This window comes from Mesoplodon densirostris, chromosome 16 (assembly GCF_025265405.1).
Source record: "Mesoplodon densirostris isolate mMesDen1 chromosome 16, mMesDen1 primary haplotype, whole genome shotgun sequence".
Taxonomy (NCBI): Eukaryota; Metazoa; Chordata; class Mammalia; order Artiodactyla; family Ziphiidae; genus Mesoplodon; species Mesoplodon densirostris.
In genome coordinates, this window is record NC_082676.1 from 84,541,240 (window position 1) to 84,559,999 (window position 18,760).

At 50.1% G+C, this 18,760-nt stretch overlaps 1 protein-coding gene across 5 annotated transcripts in view; it reads left to right on the plus strand.

The window, feature by feature from the left end:
* The window catches only part of RNF216 (ring finger protein 216), a 176,414-nt gene extending 159,596 nt beyond the window's left edge, over nt 1-16,818 (plus strand). For all 5 annotated transcript variants that reach the window (XM_060120646.1, XM_060120647.1, XM_060120648.1 and 2 more), the window contains 2 exons: nt 13,001-13,070; nt 13,819-16,818. In XM_060120646.1, coding sequence (XP_059976629.1) covers nt 13,001-13,070; nt 13,819-14,138 — 390 coding nt within the window. In that variant the 3' untranslated portion in view covers nt 14,139-16,818. The remainder of the gene's footprint in view (nt 1-13,000; nt 13,071-13,818) is intronic.
* The last annotated feature ends 1,942 nt before the right edge of the window (nt 16,819-18,760 follow it).

Here is an 18,760-nt window from a genome sequence, read left to right on the forward strand (position 1 = left end):
TCCCTGGTGGCACAGTGGTTGAGAGTCCGCCTGCCGATGCAGCGGACACGGGTTCGTGCCCCGGTCCGGGAAGATCCCACATGCCGCGGAGCAGCTATGCCCGTGAGCCATGGCCGCTGAGCCTGCGCATCCGGAGCCTGTGCTCCGCAACGGGAGAGGCCACAACAGTGAGAGGCCCACGTACCACCAAAAAAAAAAAAAAAAAAATCACGTAGGCTAATGCAAGAATAGACAGATAAATCAAGGGGACAAGGTAGAGACCAGGAACAGTCCCATAAGAATTTAATGTGTGAACAAAATTTCATTCAAATCACTGGAGAAATGATAGATTCATCCATTCTTTGTAACTATTCAGTGTTGCCAGGACTAGTTTTCTTGGAGTTTCCAGTCTATTAAGTTTAAAACAGAGATCCTTCATGTGGTTGGTACTGTGTAGGAACAGTAAGAATGGTGCAGTGGAGAATGACAGGAGCGGAGGGGGGAGTCATCTCAGCAGGCCTCTCTGAGAGGCAGCATTTACAGCGAAACCTGCGTGCAGAGGAGGAGCAGGGCAGAGGCCAAAGAAATAAAAGAGATTCGGCCTATGCGCGGAACAGAAAGAAGGCTGGCGTGGCTTGCAGGTGGTGAACGAGGGGAGGAAGGTGAGAGAGGTGGGCGCAGAAGCAGGCCGTGGGTCTCACTGAGTGTGCTGGGAGCTGTTGCAGGCCCTGAGTACACGAGTGACTTGGCCTAAGCCCCCATAGTTTGTTGCCAGATGGGACTGTGCTCAGTTACCATGGCTTCAGATTTTCCAGAGAGGTTGGAAATCTGTACTTTAATGTGAAATCTCCCAATTTTTAAAGATTGACCATTAATCCAAATCGAAAACACTGTTCTAGCTAGAACTTTTTAAGTCAAAGATAAAAGTCTTGTTAGCCACCAATCTTTTTTTTTTTTTTTTTTTTTTTTTTTTTGTGGTATGCGGGCCTCTCACTGTTGTGGCCTCCCCCGCTGCGGAGCACAGGCTCCGGACGCGCAGGCTCCGGACGCGCAGGCTCAGCGGCCACGGCTCACGGGCCCAGCCGCTCCGCGGCATATGGGATCCTCCCAGACCGGGGCACGAACCCGTATCCCCTGCATCGGCAGGCGGACTCTCAACCACTGCGCCACCAGGGAGGCCCAGCCACCAATCTTTATCCTTCATATAGAACACCTCCAATATGCCTGATAAGAAAAGGTGTCAGGGTAACAGGCTGGCCCCTGTTGAAAGCCACAGCAGACCAGGCTGGTGGCCTAATCCTAATCCTCAGAACTCCCCACAGTTTTGTAAAGCACTGAGTCCTCTGTGAAAACCCGGTATCTGCATGTCAGGAACAGTCTCCTCCTGGGTGGAGAACTGGGCTGAGGGACCCAGGAATTGCTCTTATTCCACAGCTCCGTGACCCAGTAAGACCCTTAGCAAGCCTGCCCTCCTACCACTGAGGAAATAATTGAAAGAAAGGGGCGACTTTGGAATAAACCGTCATCCTTCTGTTGCTGGTTGAGTGGAGGGAGGTGTGGCCCACAGTGGGAAGTGCTTTCCAGGGTAACCCACGCTGTATTTTGTGACAAAACTTCCCAGGCCCTGGCAGTTCCACTGACTCGGTTCCTCAGTCCCATCCAGCGAGCAAACTGGGGGCCTGAGCATCTCTAGGAACTTGGTGAAGAAATAGGGTCTATTTCTTCAGCGGGCTCCTAAGAAGCATTCCTCAGGCTGCTTTCCTCTCTAGAAGCAGAGAGCAGCGTGGGAGTTACCATGTGCGGCAGGGTGTGCGGCAGGCAGTCTGGTTTCTCCGCAGCCCCGTTTTCCTTTCTGCTCTCTCTTGTTCTTCTCCTGCCACTGCCCTTTTCTTCCCACACGTGGAATTGATTATAAACGTATCTCGTGTTCTGTTACCTTGTTTGGGTGCCATAGCATGCAACTGCCCCTCATTTTCATGTTGAATTGTCGTCTTCTACGCTGAGAAAGGTTCTGTATTTGCTCAAAATAAAGTTCGAAAGGAAGGTCAGGCAAATACAAATCCCTCCGATTTCCTCTGGTAGCCACAGCCAGAGATTTTGTTCCATTTGTCCCGTTCCCATCAAAACCGGGATCAGCCCTGTTTCCTTGATTCTCACCAGGAGACCGATTGAATTCCAACCCAGCATCTGTTGGGGCTTCTGGGAAGACAAAGCCATTCAGAAGTTCAGGGAAACAAAGCATGCCCTGTCATCCAGCCTTTTCTCTGGCTTAATTAACCAGCAAGGCCAGGAAGAATCTCTCATTTGTCCATGAGAGAGTTATCCCTTCGTGGTTTGGAGAGAAGTTGAGTTTTTCATCCTTAATGACTAGAGATTGCTTGGGAACTGAACTAACTGTATATTAGAAAGCTGTCAGTTATCTGTTAGTTGTCAGAAATAAGCTCAAAACATTCAACCAAGAGTCTTGTAAAAACAAGATGTCTTTTTAAGAAGGAAAAAAGGAAACCGGAAGAAAACCAGTCACAACAAACCACAGTTTTCTAGCTTAGGGGTCAGAATGCACAGCCAAATCACAACACATAAATGAACAAACATTATTTTGCAGTGGGTGAATGGTTACCCCGGGACTTTACTGGACCCATATGTGCTTACTTTTTTCTTGTCCGTGAGTGGTAACTTAAGGGGGTTAACAAGTTACATCTTAACTGTTAAAAGCCATGTTCAGAGCAATCATCTGGCAGTCCGGATTCCAGAAGTGGGGCAAAATTCATAGAGCATTTTCTCTTTAATACAAAACAAAGTCGGTATTTATCTTGGGTTTTGGCTACCAGAAACTGCACAGAATTGTTTTCTACAACTTCTTTGTTTTTTAATATAAGAATTTGAAGCATGTTCAGTTCAAATAAAACCCTAGGGCTTTAACAGCCAGTTTACAATTTGGCACCATTATCGTCTAGCCATTTGGTTAAGAGAATTATTTATTTTTCTCAAGCCTGCAGTGGATTGAACCTGACATTAATATGTGTTAATATATTTAATTCTTTGACAGTCCTCTAAGGCCAATGTATCATCCCAGTTTTACAAATGAAGAAACTTGCAGAAGATTGTGGTCGGTAAAAGGTGGCATGGGGAATTCCATGGTGGTCCAGTGGTTAGAGCTCTGTGCTTTCACTGCTGAGGGTGCAGGTTCAATCCCTGGTCTGGTAACTAAGATCCTGCATGCCAAATTAAAAAAAAAAAAAAAACGTGGCATGTGTTGATCTCAGGTCTTCTGTTCTCTCAGCGTCTTAAACAAAGCTGCTTTCTGCTTTCTCCCCTTAGTTGGCTCCAGCACCACCCAGCCTGGACCAGTGTCTGTCTTCCTGATGGGTCACGGGCACGGAGGGCACTGGGCACCTTTGAGACCCTTGTTTGAGTGGCCTGGGAAAGGAAGAGGAAATAAAAGTATTTCAGACAGGGTTGAGGAGGAAAAGGTGGAGATCATTTTAGGGAGTATCTTCGGAAAGGTATTCCAGCGTTTAGCTCGGTAACTAATTTTCAGTTCCAGGGTTTTTTTCTTAACTTTCAAAATTTACCTTCTGTGAAGAAGGTGGTAAAGTGAACGCCCATGTTGCCCCATCACTTAACTTCCACAGTTGGCCTTAGCATTTTATTTCAAGTCACTGTTTTAAACACCATTGTTTCTGTTACAACATGGAGACGGGACCACTTTCACATTCTGCAGATGAAGAAAACAAGATTCAGGTCACTTGGTAGAACCAGGGTGCAAATCCAGGTCTTCAGCCAGCTGTTAGCTCCTTCCACTCCCCAAGTCTCCACTCTCTGGAGCAAGAGGTCACAAGTACGGGAGCTTGCTGATAGCTGCCCGCAGGGTCCCTGCACCCAGTGAGTCAAGCAGGTCTCCGTAAAGGGATAGGTCCTCGCTGGACCCTTCCCCATTGAGCAAGCTGCAGATGGTAGAAAGGGGCCTTGACAGTGTCCCCAGTCGGGTTTAGATGTCACTAGAGGATTGTACCAAGGAGGGCCACAGTATGGCTCAGTCCGGTAAACATGGCATGTTGGCATGTGTCATGTTCAGCAGATGCCAGCAGGCCCCAGGCTGAGTGCTTGACCCTGACAGGAGTCACAACATGGCCACACCCCATGCTGCCTTCAGGTCCCTGGGGGGAGCTCTAGACAGAAAGGTGTTTGCGTTCCAGGCCTCCGTGACCCGAGGAGATAGTTGCAGAAGCCAGCAGAGAGCCGTCCAGTCTTTGCTCCTCCCCAGCACATTGTCCAGACCTCCACCGCACCCCCTCCCCCCTCCCCGGCCATTCCAGACCCCAGCTGCACAGCATGTGCCACTCCAGGCTGTGCCGCACCCTCCTCCCCCCAATTTCCTGTTGCAGGGGGACAGCTGGCGCTGGGGGGTTAGGGTCTGGTGTTGCTCGGCGATCTGCAGCCAATCTGGGAATAATTTGAAACTAAATCCTCAGCTCTTTGGAAGCCTTTTATGAAATCATTGCAAGTTTATTAACAACAGCTGTGGCCATACATGACCTGGATCCCAGCCCCAGCCCCACCCCCAAAATTACAGGAGGGAAGCAGCGGTTGATTTGCAATTCTGTCACCTTTTTACGGGGAGGAAAAGTTAAATGGAGAAGAAAAGTCACCACCCTCCCTTCGTGGTCACCAGAGGCTGGCAGCAGGCAAGCAGGCTGGCAGCTCTGGTGTCCAGAAATGTTGAAGCAAACGGGCTCAAAAGGATGTTTAAAAGCCTCGCAAGAACAAGCCGTGTGCTAAGTACTCAAACATTTATTTTAGGAGCCTTCAGCCTGTGGCTGGCGATTGTTGTCAATATCTGATTGGTGGAAACCTTCTCTTTTTCCCTTTAACCACTTGCAGTTTCTCTTCTTTCTTTTTCTCCCATCCAGACCCTGCTCCATGGGCAGAGCTGTGGGGCTTCATTGTTGAGGGACGCGTTTTAAGGAGTTGGGGTTTGGGGTTGTTTCTCTTCATTAAAACCTCTCTGGTGAATTCTCCCTCACTTCCTGCCGGCAGCTGGCGTGCTGAGTCGGTGTTTTGGAGAAGCCGGGCCCCTGCCATCCCCCTCATGCTCTTGCCTTGCCTCACTCCCTACCCACCTCCATGTGAAGCAAGCGTGTCAGAGTCTTCTCTGTTAGGCCAGCATTTCTGTATCTTGCTGAGCTCAGAGGAATTCAGGGAAAGGAAATAAAATCCTCTCACTGTTAAGATGCAACGCCTCATTTCTTTATATAAAGCATTCCTCCAGATCTGCTGGGCGGCGAGACTCCATGTCACTCTGCTGTGATCCTTTGTCCTCAGCACTGCATTTGGGGTGCACTGGCCCACTGTGGGTGCTGCACGTGTTCCCATCCCAGTTCTCCTTACATTCGGTGGTGGTCTGTGGGTTCCCCTCCCAGAGTGGCTGTGCATAGTGATGGAAAGTGCCGTGGGGTTCACTTCTACTCCCACAGTTCCTCCCACAGTTACCTTATGCTCAGTCTGAGACTTGCTTATATGCATATTCTGTGGATCTGTTTAAAGGTTTTCACCAAGATGAGGAGGGGCCAGAAAGAGGGCAGAAAAAGCCTACTGGGTCCATCTTAAACCCTGAGCCAAAGGCCAAGGAGAGGAATGCTGGGGCGGGCATGTTGCCCTTGGTGGACATTCACTAGGGCCTGTCGAGGTGTCCAGTGCAGGGAGTCCGGACAGAGTTGTCTGTTCCTCCCACAGTTAACCACTGACCAAGGCAGGCAGGGTGTGAAGGGGAGCTCAGGTCTCAAATGGGCTCGGTTTAGCCTCCAACTTTGTTGGGGTCAGAGCAGTCAGAGGGGCCCCTAATAGCTTGCTCCCAAGGCCTTTGGCCTCTGATTGCCTGCAGAGTCCAGAGCTGCCCAGGCTCCCCTGGGGACTGGAAGCCCAGAAGAAGCAGCCTGGCCCTGCCCTGGTTCTGATTTCACTCTTCATCATCTACTTGGTGACCTTCAACACATAACTGCCTTGTCAGAGCCTGTTGCCTCGTGGGTAGAATCCTGCCAGCCCCTTGGGGCTGGGAGAGACACTTGGAGAGCAGGCGTGTGTGAACAAGCGCAGTACACACAGGGAAGTGGGACCTGAGTGTGCAGTGTGGCCTTCTAGAAGGGAACCTCAGGGATTTTGAAAATGAGATGTGGATACAAAAACAACCAATGGGAATGAGGCCAAAATCTTCCTAGGAGTTTTCTCTGGTGAGGAATACCTTTCTTTTTTCTTTGTTTTTTTAAAAAAATTTTTATTTTTGGCTGCTTTGGGTCTTCGTTGCTGCCCGTGAGCTTTCTCTAGTTGCGGCGAACGGGGGCTACTCTTCGTTGCAATGCGCGGGCTTCTCATTGCGGTGGCTTCTCTTGTTGCGGAGCACGGTTCTAGGCGTGTGGGCTTCAGTAGTTGTGGCTCGCGGGCTGTAGAGCACAGGCTCAGTAGTTGTGGTGCACGGGCTTAGTTGCTTCACGGCATGTGAGATCTTCCCAGACCGGGGCTCAAACCCGTGTCCCCTGCATTGGCAGGCAGATTCTTAACCACTACGCCACCAGGGAAGTCCCAGGAATGATCTTTTTTTTTTTTTTTAAGATGTTGGGGGTAGGAGTTTACTTATTTATTTATTTTTGCTGTGTTGGGTCTTTGTTTCTGTGCAAGGGCTTTCTCTAGTTGTGGCAAGCAGGGGCCACTCTTCATCGCGGTGCACAGGCCTCTCATTATCGTGGCCTCTCTTGTTGCGGAGCACAGGCTCCAGACACGCAGGCTCAGTAGTTGTGGCTCACGGGCCTAGTTGCTCCGCGGCATGTGGGATCCTCCCAGACCAGGCCTCGAACCCGTGTCCCTTCATTAGCAGGCAGATTCTCAACCAGTGCTCCACCAGGGAAGCCCGGAATTACCTTTTTATTTGTGTTTTGTTTAACTTTTTCCCAAGATTGCTTTAATGTGTGTGAGAATCAAAACCCTGGCTTTGGGCTTCCCTGGTGGCGCAGTGGTTGAGAGTCTGCCTGCCGATGCAGGGGACACGGGTTCGCGCCCTGGTCCGGGAGGATCCCACATGCCGCGGAGGGGCTGGGCCCGTGAGCCATGGCCGCCAAGCCTGCGCATCCGGAGCCTGTGCTCTGCAACGGGAGAGGCCACAACAGTGAGAGGCCCGTGTACCGCAAAAAAAAAAAAAAAAAAAAAAACCCTGGCTTTTTGTGGAAGAAGGAGAAAATTCCATGGGACTCCAAGGTATACAAGTAACTTGGTAGCCTCATGAGAAAACATGTCAACAAGGCAAGGACATCTGGAGATGGCCTGGAACAGCGCCCGGGTCAGGAGCGATAGGCGACTCAGTTACCATGAGCCAGTTAAGTCCTGTGGCCTCAGTGATAGAGCCTGGCCTGCACCTTAGGCTTCTGGTTTCTCCCCAAGCTCCCGGCTCCCACTCTGGGTGAGAAGGTTCTGCTGGCTTTGTCTCAAAGGCCAAGTGCTGGGGAGGCCAGTCAGAGACCTGATGTTCCAAGTGATGGCACATGTACTTCTGGGTGAGCTGACCCCAGGAAAATGGGAATTTTTCAGGGAAGTGTCCCCTTCTCTGCTGTACTGGCTGTTCATCTCCTTGAGTAGAGATGTTTTATTTTGCCCTATTCCCTTCTTTTATTCAGTGGAGAAAGGAGATTTCAGAGTTCTGCCCATCCCAAAGAGAAGGAACTCTTATATTTCAAAGAGAGCAAGACACACTCTTTCTAGAACAAAGCAGGGCTTAGAAATAGTCACCTCTGACAGTTCTCAGGGCAGGCAGAGTATTCTGGGCCCCTCCAGTCATACTGTTCCAGAATCTTCTATTCAGAAACTAGTGGTTTAAGTACTTGAGAGCTCAGACTTTGAGAAGGCCTGGATTCAAACCTTACTATGCGTGGGACTTCCCTGGCGGTCCAGTGGTTAAGACTCCGTGCTTCCAATGCAGGGGGCGTGGGTTCGATCCCTGATCAGAAAAAATATTTTTTAAAAACCTCAGTTTTCCTCATTTGTAATATGGGGATTAATTAATAGTACCTAACTCCTGGAGTTGTTATGAAATCTATGTGAGGTGCTTAGAACAGGAGCTGGCACACAATAAGCCATTATTACTATCACTGTGCTTGGCACTTTATAAAAAGTGAGATCATTTGCTTCTCACAGTAAACCTGCTATGGAAATGATTAGGCTCCAGGTTAAGTCATGTTGGGTAGAGGGGTCCCCAAGCCAAGGTCTGTGGAACCCCAAAGCTGGAGTCCCATCACACCAGCTGCCTGCCTGTTAGGAAGCCAGTGCTGCTTTAAGATAAAATTCACTACGGTGGGGGCCGCTCCAGCATGCCTGGATTTCCTGTAAGTGACTCAGGCCCTGCAGGGGGGCTGGAGGACAGTTAATTCTGTGATCCAGCCCACACACCCCTGGCCCTCTCATCATCTTTTTTCCTCCTATTGTTCCCTGTTTCCAGCAGGTTAGGTGTGTCCTAGATTTGCAGAATGGCACGACTTTTTCACAAGTGTCCTTATTCACCGTGAATGATGACACTTGGGATGTCTAGATTGTTTCCCAAGGGAGCTCACCTCTAGAAGAGCCTTAATATCCCCATGTATCACTTACCCAACCCAAGAAGTGTTCTGATGAGGGACCAGTCCTCATGTGTTATCTCAAAATCAACCCTAAACCTGCTACCTTCACTCTTTTTTTTTTAACATTATTAACTTTTTAAACTGTGGTAAAGTAAAATTTGCCATTTTTAAAGTGTACAATTCAGTCTGCCTTTACTTTTTTTTAATTTTTTAAAAATTTTATTTTTATTTTTTATTTATTTATCTTTGGCTGCATTGGGTCTTCGTTGCTGCGCGCAGACTTTCTCTAGTTGGCAGTGAGCGGGGGCTACTCTTCGTTATGGTGTGCAGGCTTCTCATTGCGGTGGCTTCTCTTGTTGCAGAGCACAGGCTCTAGGTGCTCAGGCTTCAGTAGTTGTAGCACGCGGGCTCAGTAGCTGTGGCACGCAGGCTCAGTAGTTGTGGCGCACGGGCTTAGTTGCTCCGCGGCATGTGGGATCTTCCGGACCAGGGCTCGAACCCGTGTCCCCTGCATTGGCAGGCAGATTCTTAACCACTGCGCCACCAGGGAAGCCCATGCCTTCACTCTTGACTTGAGGAATTTTAAATACTGAAGGGAAACTGCTTATGGAAGGAAATTCTACCCCAGATGAAGAAAAAGTCTTCCCCCTTAGAATCTAACATATTTGGCTGAAAATGTAATTTTTATCTTTAAAAAAATATATTGAAAAGTGTTTTAGTTCTTAGTTTCGAAATATAGTGTCCTGTGACTCCAACCAGTTGGAGAAAGTTGAAATCTGAAACGCTTGACCCATATTCTAGGTGTAACTAACAATTCGCTCATTCTTATGGTAACAATCACTGCTCAAAATAGTTGAGTGCTGACATTTTCTTGTGAAATACAGACTGCATTTAGACTGTGAGAGCACTGCCTGACCAGGGAAAGCCAGAGCTTAAGGACAGGTAGTCCTGAGTCCACTTAACAAATCAGGAGAGTGATCAGAGCCAAGGAAGGAGGGGAGGAGGGGAGGAGGCTCCAGGTGGCTCTCTTCAAAATGTGAAGAACTCAAGGCTCCAAGGCTTCTCCTGCCCCCCAACCCCGGAAGAGCTCTCAGTGGCAGCCTGGGCGTTTCTGCCAGCTGGTGGGCCTGGCTGCTCTGTCCTCCGAGCGCCGGCAGGTCCGTGTCAGACGCGCAGCTCACACTTGCCTGTGCAAGTGCCTCAGACCCACCTAAGGGGATTCTATTTTTTTTTTTTATGTGGTTGGCTTGTTGTTTGTTTGTTTGTTTAGTTTCTGCTTTCTAACAAAGTGAATCAGTCATACAGATACATCTGTTCCCCCAACCCTTCTCTCTTGCATCTCCCTCCCTCCCACCCTCCCTATCCCACCCCTCCAGGCCTAAGGGAATTCTTACATTGCATTTATTCAAGGGCGAACTTTTACCAGGAGCGTTCGGATTTATCACAGGAAACTTAGTATTGATACAAATCGGTCAGATGCCCTGTTCATCCACACCCTTAACAATGCTATAAGAGACCTGGAATCTTTTACTCAGAAAGTATCCCTCATTCTTCATTTATCCTGGCAGAAATGTCACAAGACAGTCTGAGGGGAAAGAGGGGGTGGGGGTCAGGGGTTAGTCTTTAATGCTGTGAAATTACTCTTTAAGCCCATGTAGAATTCCAGAGTGGAATGCCAGCTGGAATTGTGATCACAGCACAAAAATAGAAGCTCCATGAGGGAAGGGACCAGGTCTGCCTTATTCTTAGCTGTACATCCAGTTCAGTGCCTGATGCATACTGGACACGCGATACATACTCTTGAATGAAAGCATACATATACCCTCCACATTTTCAAATCAAACGACAGGGACAGGGAACCTTCAAAGTAGTTTTCTGTGGATTTTCTCCAGGAAAGGTATTTGAGTGACACTGCCTAGTCCACCACCAACTAACCATAACTTTGAACCACTTACCTGCTCTGGGACCTTACTTTCTGTGGTAGAAGGAAGTTAGAATGCCTGGTTTCTAAGGTGCCTTCCTGTGCCATCAGAGGCCTTAGGCGTCCCTCTGGGTACTGATGGGCATGACCACATTTAGGTGATGTGATAGAAGAGGGATGAGATAGTTGGGGTGGGGTGAGGGTGATGGTGATGTAGTACTGTTATAATTAATGACCAGAGGCAGGAAACCTCACTCATACCATAAAGAAGCCACTGAGAGAAATGTTAGGGCATCTCCCAATCTTTACCACTTTTTCTTGAAACTTTTCACCTTTCTGAAATCTTTATTCCTGCCATTTTTTACAACTTTCCTGTCCTTAATAAGGAGTACTTGCTTTGTGCTGGGTCCTTTACACAACTGAGCTCATACGGTCCTTGCAACAGCCCATTTTACAGGTGAGATGCCCAGACTCAGATGTTCAGGAATTTGCCCAGGTCACTCAGTGAGCAGTGCAGAGCAACAGCTCTCCTACTTTCCATTTTTCTAGATTACTCTTTTTTTTTTTTAATCTTTTTTCCTAGGCTTGCCACTGGCACCAAAATGAAGATGTTTGCCAGCTCCTAATCTAGATAGTGGTAGAATTTATCTTGACATTCACATGGAGAGCTTCAAACTGCCTCCACCAAGGCCTGCTGCATTATTGGAGCCCTTAGTGTCGATTGGCTTAGTGATTACTATGTAGAGTAGTAAGTTTCCTCATTTGGAGTGTTCACCAAGAGGCTGGATGACCGTGTCTTAGGGTTTGTATAGAGTAGGTGTCCAGCACACACTGAGTGAGCAACACTCATGACTCCAGAATCAGGGAGGGGCCATAACTGTCTGTGAAACCACAGTTACCATCTTGGTTATGACATTAGTAACTGCCCATTGCATGCAGACTGCCCATTGCCCAGCTCCACACTGAGGCTGCTGTGCTCTCCCCTGGTCCCAGGCTCTCCAGGTGTTCTTTCCAGCTCACGCGCTCCCTTCTGTGGCCCTCCATTCACCTCCCAGAAGTTCCACGGGTGACGTCAGCCAGTCAAGAGCATCCAATCAGCGTGAAAAAGCCAGAGTTAGCACTGACAGTATTCCAACCCAGACCACACTGGCCATGTGGAGGGGCCTTGCCTGATGCGTCGTCTGGGGCAACCCATGTTTCTAGCAGGCTTCTGGAAGTCCTGAAACTTGGCTCATGCTTCCCCGCCCCACACTGGGCACCACTGCCCTTCTCCTTACTTCTTCCCAGCTTGACTGCCCTTAACTCCTGGAGAAGCTACTGCAAGACCCCAGGAAACAGAACATGCCTGCCTGTCTCTCGGTTTGATCAGTGCACTTGCCACGCTCAGGTTGTGGCTGCAGTGTCTACTCTGCTCTTTGTCGAGCCCCAGCTCGTGGCGGGTAGACTTAAGTCCCGTGCCCTCCGTGGCCATGCTGGTTCAGCAGCAGCCCTGCGGCTGGCAGCAAAGACGTGTACCGTATTGGTGGTGTTTTCAATCCAGCAAGTGTGCTTTCAGTCCCCAGCCATTTTGCAGGGCCGCTGAGGAGTGGGTTGAACCCCCAGCACATTACACAGAACAGGCATGGTTCAGGTTGTCTGTCCCGGGCCAGCAGCCCAGTTCACGGTGCCTGGGGCAGGTGGAGATGGGGGAACTGTATGTGGCACAGACCCCGGGGTTTCCCTGGTGAAGCCAACACATCTGCCTGTACCCAGAGCACCTCTTTGGCTCCTGTCCCCAGACTGGGATAATCCAAGTCTGAATTGCCCATTCACGAAGCAGGCCTACCAAGCCTGAGTTTGGGAAGGGGAGATGATGAGGTCTACAGTGGAGTTGTTCTTAAACTGCTGTGCCCTTCCTTGTGGCCCTGGCCACTGTTCTGGCAGGATGCTGCTCCTTCTACAGCCCACCACTGTCTAGGAGCTAAAGGCCAGCTTCAGGGCTCAGCAGGCCCGCATAGTCTTTTGTCCAGCTCAGTTCGGGGAGCCAGCAAGACTTCCGGGCTCTACAGAGAGCACTTCTGTGCTCAGAGTTTGTAGACTCAAGATCTGAAACTCCTCAGGCCCTGCCCACTCCAAACTCACACCCATCCCAGACCCTTGGGTTATCAGTCTGCCCTCTCCGAGCTGTGGGGAGTTCTTACCTTACAGCTGAGTGAACAGAGCACGCTCTCTTAGCCCAGCCCCCAGACAGCCACCTGCAGTGCACAGACCCGCTCCTTGGTCCCAGCCTTTCAGATGGGCTTCCTCATGGGAACACCATCTAACGATGAAGGAAGAAGATTCTCGGGGAACTGGGAATGGGTGGTACGCAAGCCCACGACCTCGCTGGTCAGCAGCAGGTTTCCGGCTTAGCCCCATGGCTGATGGGCAGCAAGCTGGCCTCCCGCGTGTCCCGGGAGGGCCTCAGCGCTGCATGGAGCTGGCTGAGAGCAAGCTTGTAATCTTCCTTCCTTTCTCCTAGGAAGATGATGAGAAGCTAATTGAGGAGATCCAGAAGGAGGCCGAAGAGGAACAGAAAAGAAAGAACGGAGGCAAGTGCTCCCCAAGACAGGCCCTGTGCTCACTCACTCCATGTGCACAGGGGAGGAGGGGACCCCGCTGCCGGCTTGCATCGAGATCCTGGCACTCCACCCAGCCAGGGACCACCGGGAAGTGCTGTCCCTCAGGTGGCCACTCATATACCCCACCCACATATCCAGCTCCCTCTGGGAAAGGCCCTGAAAGCATAGACACAGTTTCAGCAGCTCCTTGATGGCCAGGAGGTCCCAAGGGGTGAGTTTGAGCTTAGGAAGCAAATGGAAGCCAAAGTAGACTTAAAAAGACAGTAGGCCCCTCTGAGGTTACAGAGGAATGAAATGGAGTTTCTGGAAGTGGCCATCCACACCCTGGCTCTAAAGGAAATCCTCTCACAGAAGCTTCACCTGTTCTGAGCTGGATCAGTCTGCCTCTTTCCACGGTGATCCTTGTGGAGTGTGACACTCGGTGGGAAGTACGATTTTGTCCTTGGTGATGGCTGGTTAGGGGGCTCTGCACCCATGCGTGCATGCTACGTTTTGGGCTTTAATCGGCCTTATTCTGGCCTGGCCACCCCTCCTGTGTCCACAGGGAAGAATGATGCTGAAAGTTGGAGGTTCCTGGTCTGCCCTCATGCTCCAGGCTGTCAGCCTACAGCTCAGGGCCCCTGGGACCAGGGTCAGTATATACAGCTCTGGTCCCAAGCCAGATCCAAGCACAGTGGGATTTAACTGTTTTCTCTACTAAATCCCATCTTCTTTTCAGAGAATACCTTCAAACGCATTGGGCCCCCCTTGGAGAAGCCTCCAGAGAAAGTCCAGAGGATCGAAGCCCTGCCGAGGCCCGTCCCACAGAACCTGCACCAGCCACAGATCCCCCCCTACGCCTTTGTGCACCCAGCCTTCCCCCTGCCTCCCGTCCGGCCCATGTTCAACAACTTCCCCCTCAACATGGGCCCCATCCCAGCGCCCTATGTGCCCCCTCTGCCCAATGTACGAGTCAATTACGACTTTGCCCCCGTCCACGTGCCGCTGGAGCACAACCTGCCTATGCACTTTGGCCCCCAGCCACGGCATCGCTTCTGACACCCAGGCCCCACCCCTCCTGGGAGCCCCGCCAAGCATCCCGTGCAGGCTGGAGTCTGGATAGATGCTTCTTTGCCCCCAAGGCTGATGGCTGTGCCCATGCCTGCTAAGTAGGGATGACGGACCTGCCTGTTGAATGGATAGGCTGGATTTCTTCCTGGGAAGGGCCATTGCTCCTTGAAGAGTGGTCAGCAGGCTAGTACCCTCTGGGTGCCCGTAACAGGATTGGGCCAGAGATCAGGGAGCAGCAAAACCCTCTTCCTGAAGAGTTCTGCCATCCTAGCAGCCAACGTGGTGGCCCTGGGCCACAAGGTAACCCGTCTCTGTCACTCACGTCCCTGCAGAGATAGATGAAGGGAAATGGTTGCCTCTATCCCCTCCCCCGGCAGACAACAGAAGTCTCTCAGTTAAAAACCACGTAAGCCTTCCTTACCGTAGCAGTGTGATCCATAATAAAGTGAAGTAACAAGTGCAGTTTCGAGAGAGCTGAGAGCTCAGGACCGTGTCGTGGAGGCCTCGTTCTCCTACCCCCTCGCTCTGAAGCCCACCTAGAGTGAGGTGCACCCCACTGCCCTGAGCCGGTTGGTCTAAGTGCAGAGCGATGTCCACAGACCTGGGAGCGCCGCTCGGGTTGGGGAGGCTGTGGACCGTGTCCAAGTGCAGTACCCCAGGCCGCCACCACAGTGATTGTTCCAGGGTCTCGCCTTCCCTCTTGATCTTCTCGGATGAGACCACAGAGCCATTTCATGCAATGGGATGTTTGTAGTTTATCTAAAGAAACATTTGCTGTTTACTCACTTTGAACTTTTCCAGTTTTCTGTGGCCTACTAGAGTTTCTCTCCCTCAGTCTCTGGAAAGTCAAAGAAACCTGTTGCCCCGTGCCTGGCAGTTGATGCGGGTGGGATGGTCCTGAAATTTTTGCCAACCACAAGATCCTTTTGAAGTAGCTGTGACAGAGGCCTGGTGGCTCTCCCAGGGATCCGTGTTTGCCACCACCCAGGTAATGAACAGATTCTCCTCTAAGATATGGTGGCGCTGGCTTTCCCCAGCAGGTACGTGACCCAGGTTGCGCTTGGCAGCTACCCTTTCCTGAGGTCAGGTGAGTCCGGCTGTGGGTTTGCTTGGGAGTCCGCGCCATGTTCCCAGTTGCCTTTTGCTGTCCAGCCCCAGCCAGGTGTTTGAGCCTCACCCCAGCCACCCGCTCTGCAGTACTTCATGCCCCAGCCCATGTGCAGAGCAGAGGCCTCAGTGGGGAATGAACCTGCCTGGCTCCCTGTGTTGGCCTCCGTTCCTCTTGCTGAAGCTCTGATGGCTATGGGGTTCCCCGAAGTTCACACACACAGACCCCAGAGAGGAGGGGACACACCTGGGACCAGGCATCACCGTGTGGTCACCCGTTGCCATCAGCTTCTCAGATGTTTTTCAGAGATTAAAATGGAGAGGTGATGTGCCAGGTTGCCTGTTATTGCTGTCTTCCCTCTGGGTTTGCGGAGAGGTGGCCCCCTGGGCTTGGGGTGGGGGGCGCATGAAGAGAGGCTACACTGAGTCTCTGCTGCCAGGAGCCTTTCCCTACTGGGCTTCCTGCCCCTGCCCTCGGGGCACAGCAACAGGATTTCTTCAAGTACCTTTAAAGCATGTTCCCTGTGCTTCCCCAAGGGAGGGTCTCTGAGGGCTGTGAACTGCCAACAGGTGTCCCACCGGATGGGGAGGGTGACCCCAGGTGCTGTCAACCTGCCCCACTGGTGACAGTGCTCACCCCAGCCCACCACAACCTTCTGGGTCTCTGACCCGATTCATCAACTAACGAAGGAACCAGCTTCCACCTTTGCCCAGCAGCCCAGGGTATGTGGCTCCACGGAGGTCCTGGGACAGCGGCAAGGACAGACCTTGGGCTGGTGTCGCATGCCCTTGACACTGTGGTCCAGCAACTGCCCTAGGACCTGGCATGCGAAGGTCCAAAGGTTACCGCACAGGAGGGAGACCAGAATAATTCCCCCAAGGCCAAACTGAAGACTTGTCTTTTGAGATGAGTTCTGGCTGTTTTTAGCCACACAAGGCAGCTAGGGAACCACTCCTGCCTTTCTGAGCCGAGGGCGCCTGATTTCTAACGTTCCTCCTTGAGCCAGGCTGTGGAGTGGCTCGCAGGTCTGCAGATGTAGCACAGTCACTTTTGCCGCAAGTTCTGACCCAAGCATGAGCCCCCTCATGTCTGCAAAATGACCCTGTAGGTGCCTCGTGTCTTGGAGAGTCAGTCTGTACTAGTGATGGGGTTGGGGGGAGAGGGCGCTGTAACCATCAGACAAACCAGTCAGTGGCTGCAAGATGCAAACGACAGGACACCCCCAGAGATCAACCCCTGTCTGGGGGACAGAGCAGTCCCGGAGGCAGCCTGGCACCTTCCCCTCTGGGCTGCCTTCCTTGCTCCCTGGAGCGAGAGACTGCCCAGCAACAGTCCCATTCTTGCCTTAAAACTGGAGAGAGGAATCTAGTATTTGCACTTAGCAAAAGATTTTAAAACTTAAAAAAATGTGCATGACCTGTCACTTTGTATAAAAATAGCAAAAACGATTAGTTTATTAAATTCTTTTCTTTACCTTCTGGTAGTAAAAATACATAAAATTGTTTAAACTACTGTGTTATGTAAAAAGCCTGTACCATATGTAACTTGGTTTTTTGTAAATAAATGTTTGTGCAGACTGCTCTCTGGTTTAGTTTCTCCACACGGCCTGATCAGGCAGGCCCCACGACCCCACAGAGTTACAGGGGCTGCTCAGACTGAAAGCCAGCGTATTCCAGGGGAGTGATAACACCTCACGTAGCACTGCTCACCGAGAGCAGAGGTCGGGATGCTGCTGGAGAGCTGCAGGATCTGACCCCAGAGGAGCCCCGAGGGGCTGGGCCTGCTCAGGAGGAAGATCAGGTGATCCATTATGCTAACCCTGCCTGGGTGGCTGCTCAGGTCGGGTTGGGCACAAAGGGGTTTTTTAATTTGTTTTTCAGTACAGAATCCCCTTCAAGAAAGTATGGTCAGCCCCTCTTCCAGGCCCCTGCAGCAAGCCACTGACTCAGCCCTGGAGGTGGATGCAAAAGAGAGAAACCTCACTCAAGACAGGAGGCCAGTCCTGAGAACAGGGAGCCCCTAGGCAGAGAAGCTGCAGGTACACCCCCTTCCACACACTTCCTGCCACCTGCCAGGCCTGGAGGGTACCCTGGGCACGGGTGGGTCACAGCACGCTCGGGCTCAGATGTTGAGAAGACACGCTATCCTCTTCTCCACTTGCAACTTTTTACTGAGTGACATCTTTTTTTTTTTTTTAATTGCATGTCTGAAAAAGGTGTACTGAAGTAAACCCAAGACAAAAGTTACCTGCATTGCCAGCTTCTAAATCTGTGTATTTTTAAATATACCCATGCCATCTAGTTCTTGTTCCTGTACGTGTTCCATATTTACGTATTTGCAGCAATATCATAGACTGTTCTGCAGTTTCCATCAGTAGATAAGTAATGTTTTCTCCCCACAATCTGCTACCATCTTTTTTTCCCATCCTCCATTCAAGTAACCAGAGTCACATTCCTCCCTCTTTACCCCACTCGCCCTCCAGCACATTTCAACATGCACCTGCTTATCAGGGCTCTGGGCCTTTGTTGTTACAAAAGTGGTTTCATACTTTTGGCTGAAACTCACTTTTCTCTCTTTGCAATTATGGAGTACCCTCCAGGTCTGTGGGTCAATATAGCTCTAATTTGTGCCTTTTATGCCTTCCATGATATTTCTTTGTATATATTTGCCACAAGTGATCCAACCATTGCCCCATTAAAGAAAATTTGGATGCTTGGCGATGTCTTGCCACCACACACAACACCTCAGTGAGTGAACATTCCCTTTGATGTTGCGATAGATAAATTTCCAGCAGTGGAGTTGTGAATCAAAGGATGGGGCGTGTGTAGCTTTTTTTTTTTTTGAAGTATAGTTGATGTACAATATTGTGTTAGTTTCAGGTGTACAGCAAAGTGATCTGGTTATACATATATATAGATAGATTTTTTAAATTTTTTTCTATTATACTTTTTTTACAAGCTATTGAACGTAGTTCCCTGTGCTATACAGTAAATCCTTCTTGTTTATTTTATATATGGTAGCACGCATCTGTTAATCCCATACTCAAAGTTTATCCCCCACCGCCTTCCCCTTTGGTAACCATAAGTTTGTTTTCTGTGTCCGTGAGTCTGCTTCTGTTTCGTAAATAAGTTCATTTGTACAATTTTTAGATTCCATATATAAGTGATATCATATGATTGTCTTTCTGTCTTACTTCACTTAGTATGATAATCTCTAGGTCCATCCATATTGCTGCAAGTGGCATTATCATTCTTGTTTATGGCTGAGTAGTATTCCATCGCATATATGTGCCACATCTTCCTTATCCATTCATCTGTTGATGGACACTCAGGTTGCTTCCATGTCTTGGCTATTGTAAATGATGCTGCTAAGAATGTTGGGGTGCATGTATCTTTTCGAATTAGAGTTTTTGCCTTTTCTAGATACAACCCCAGGACTGGGATTGCTGGATCATATGGTAACTCTATTTTAAGTTTTTTAAGGAACCTCCATACTGTTTTCC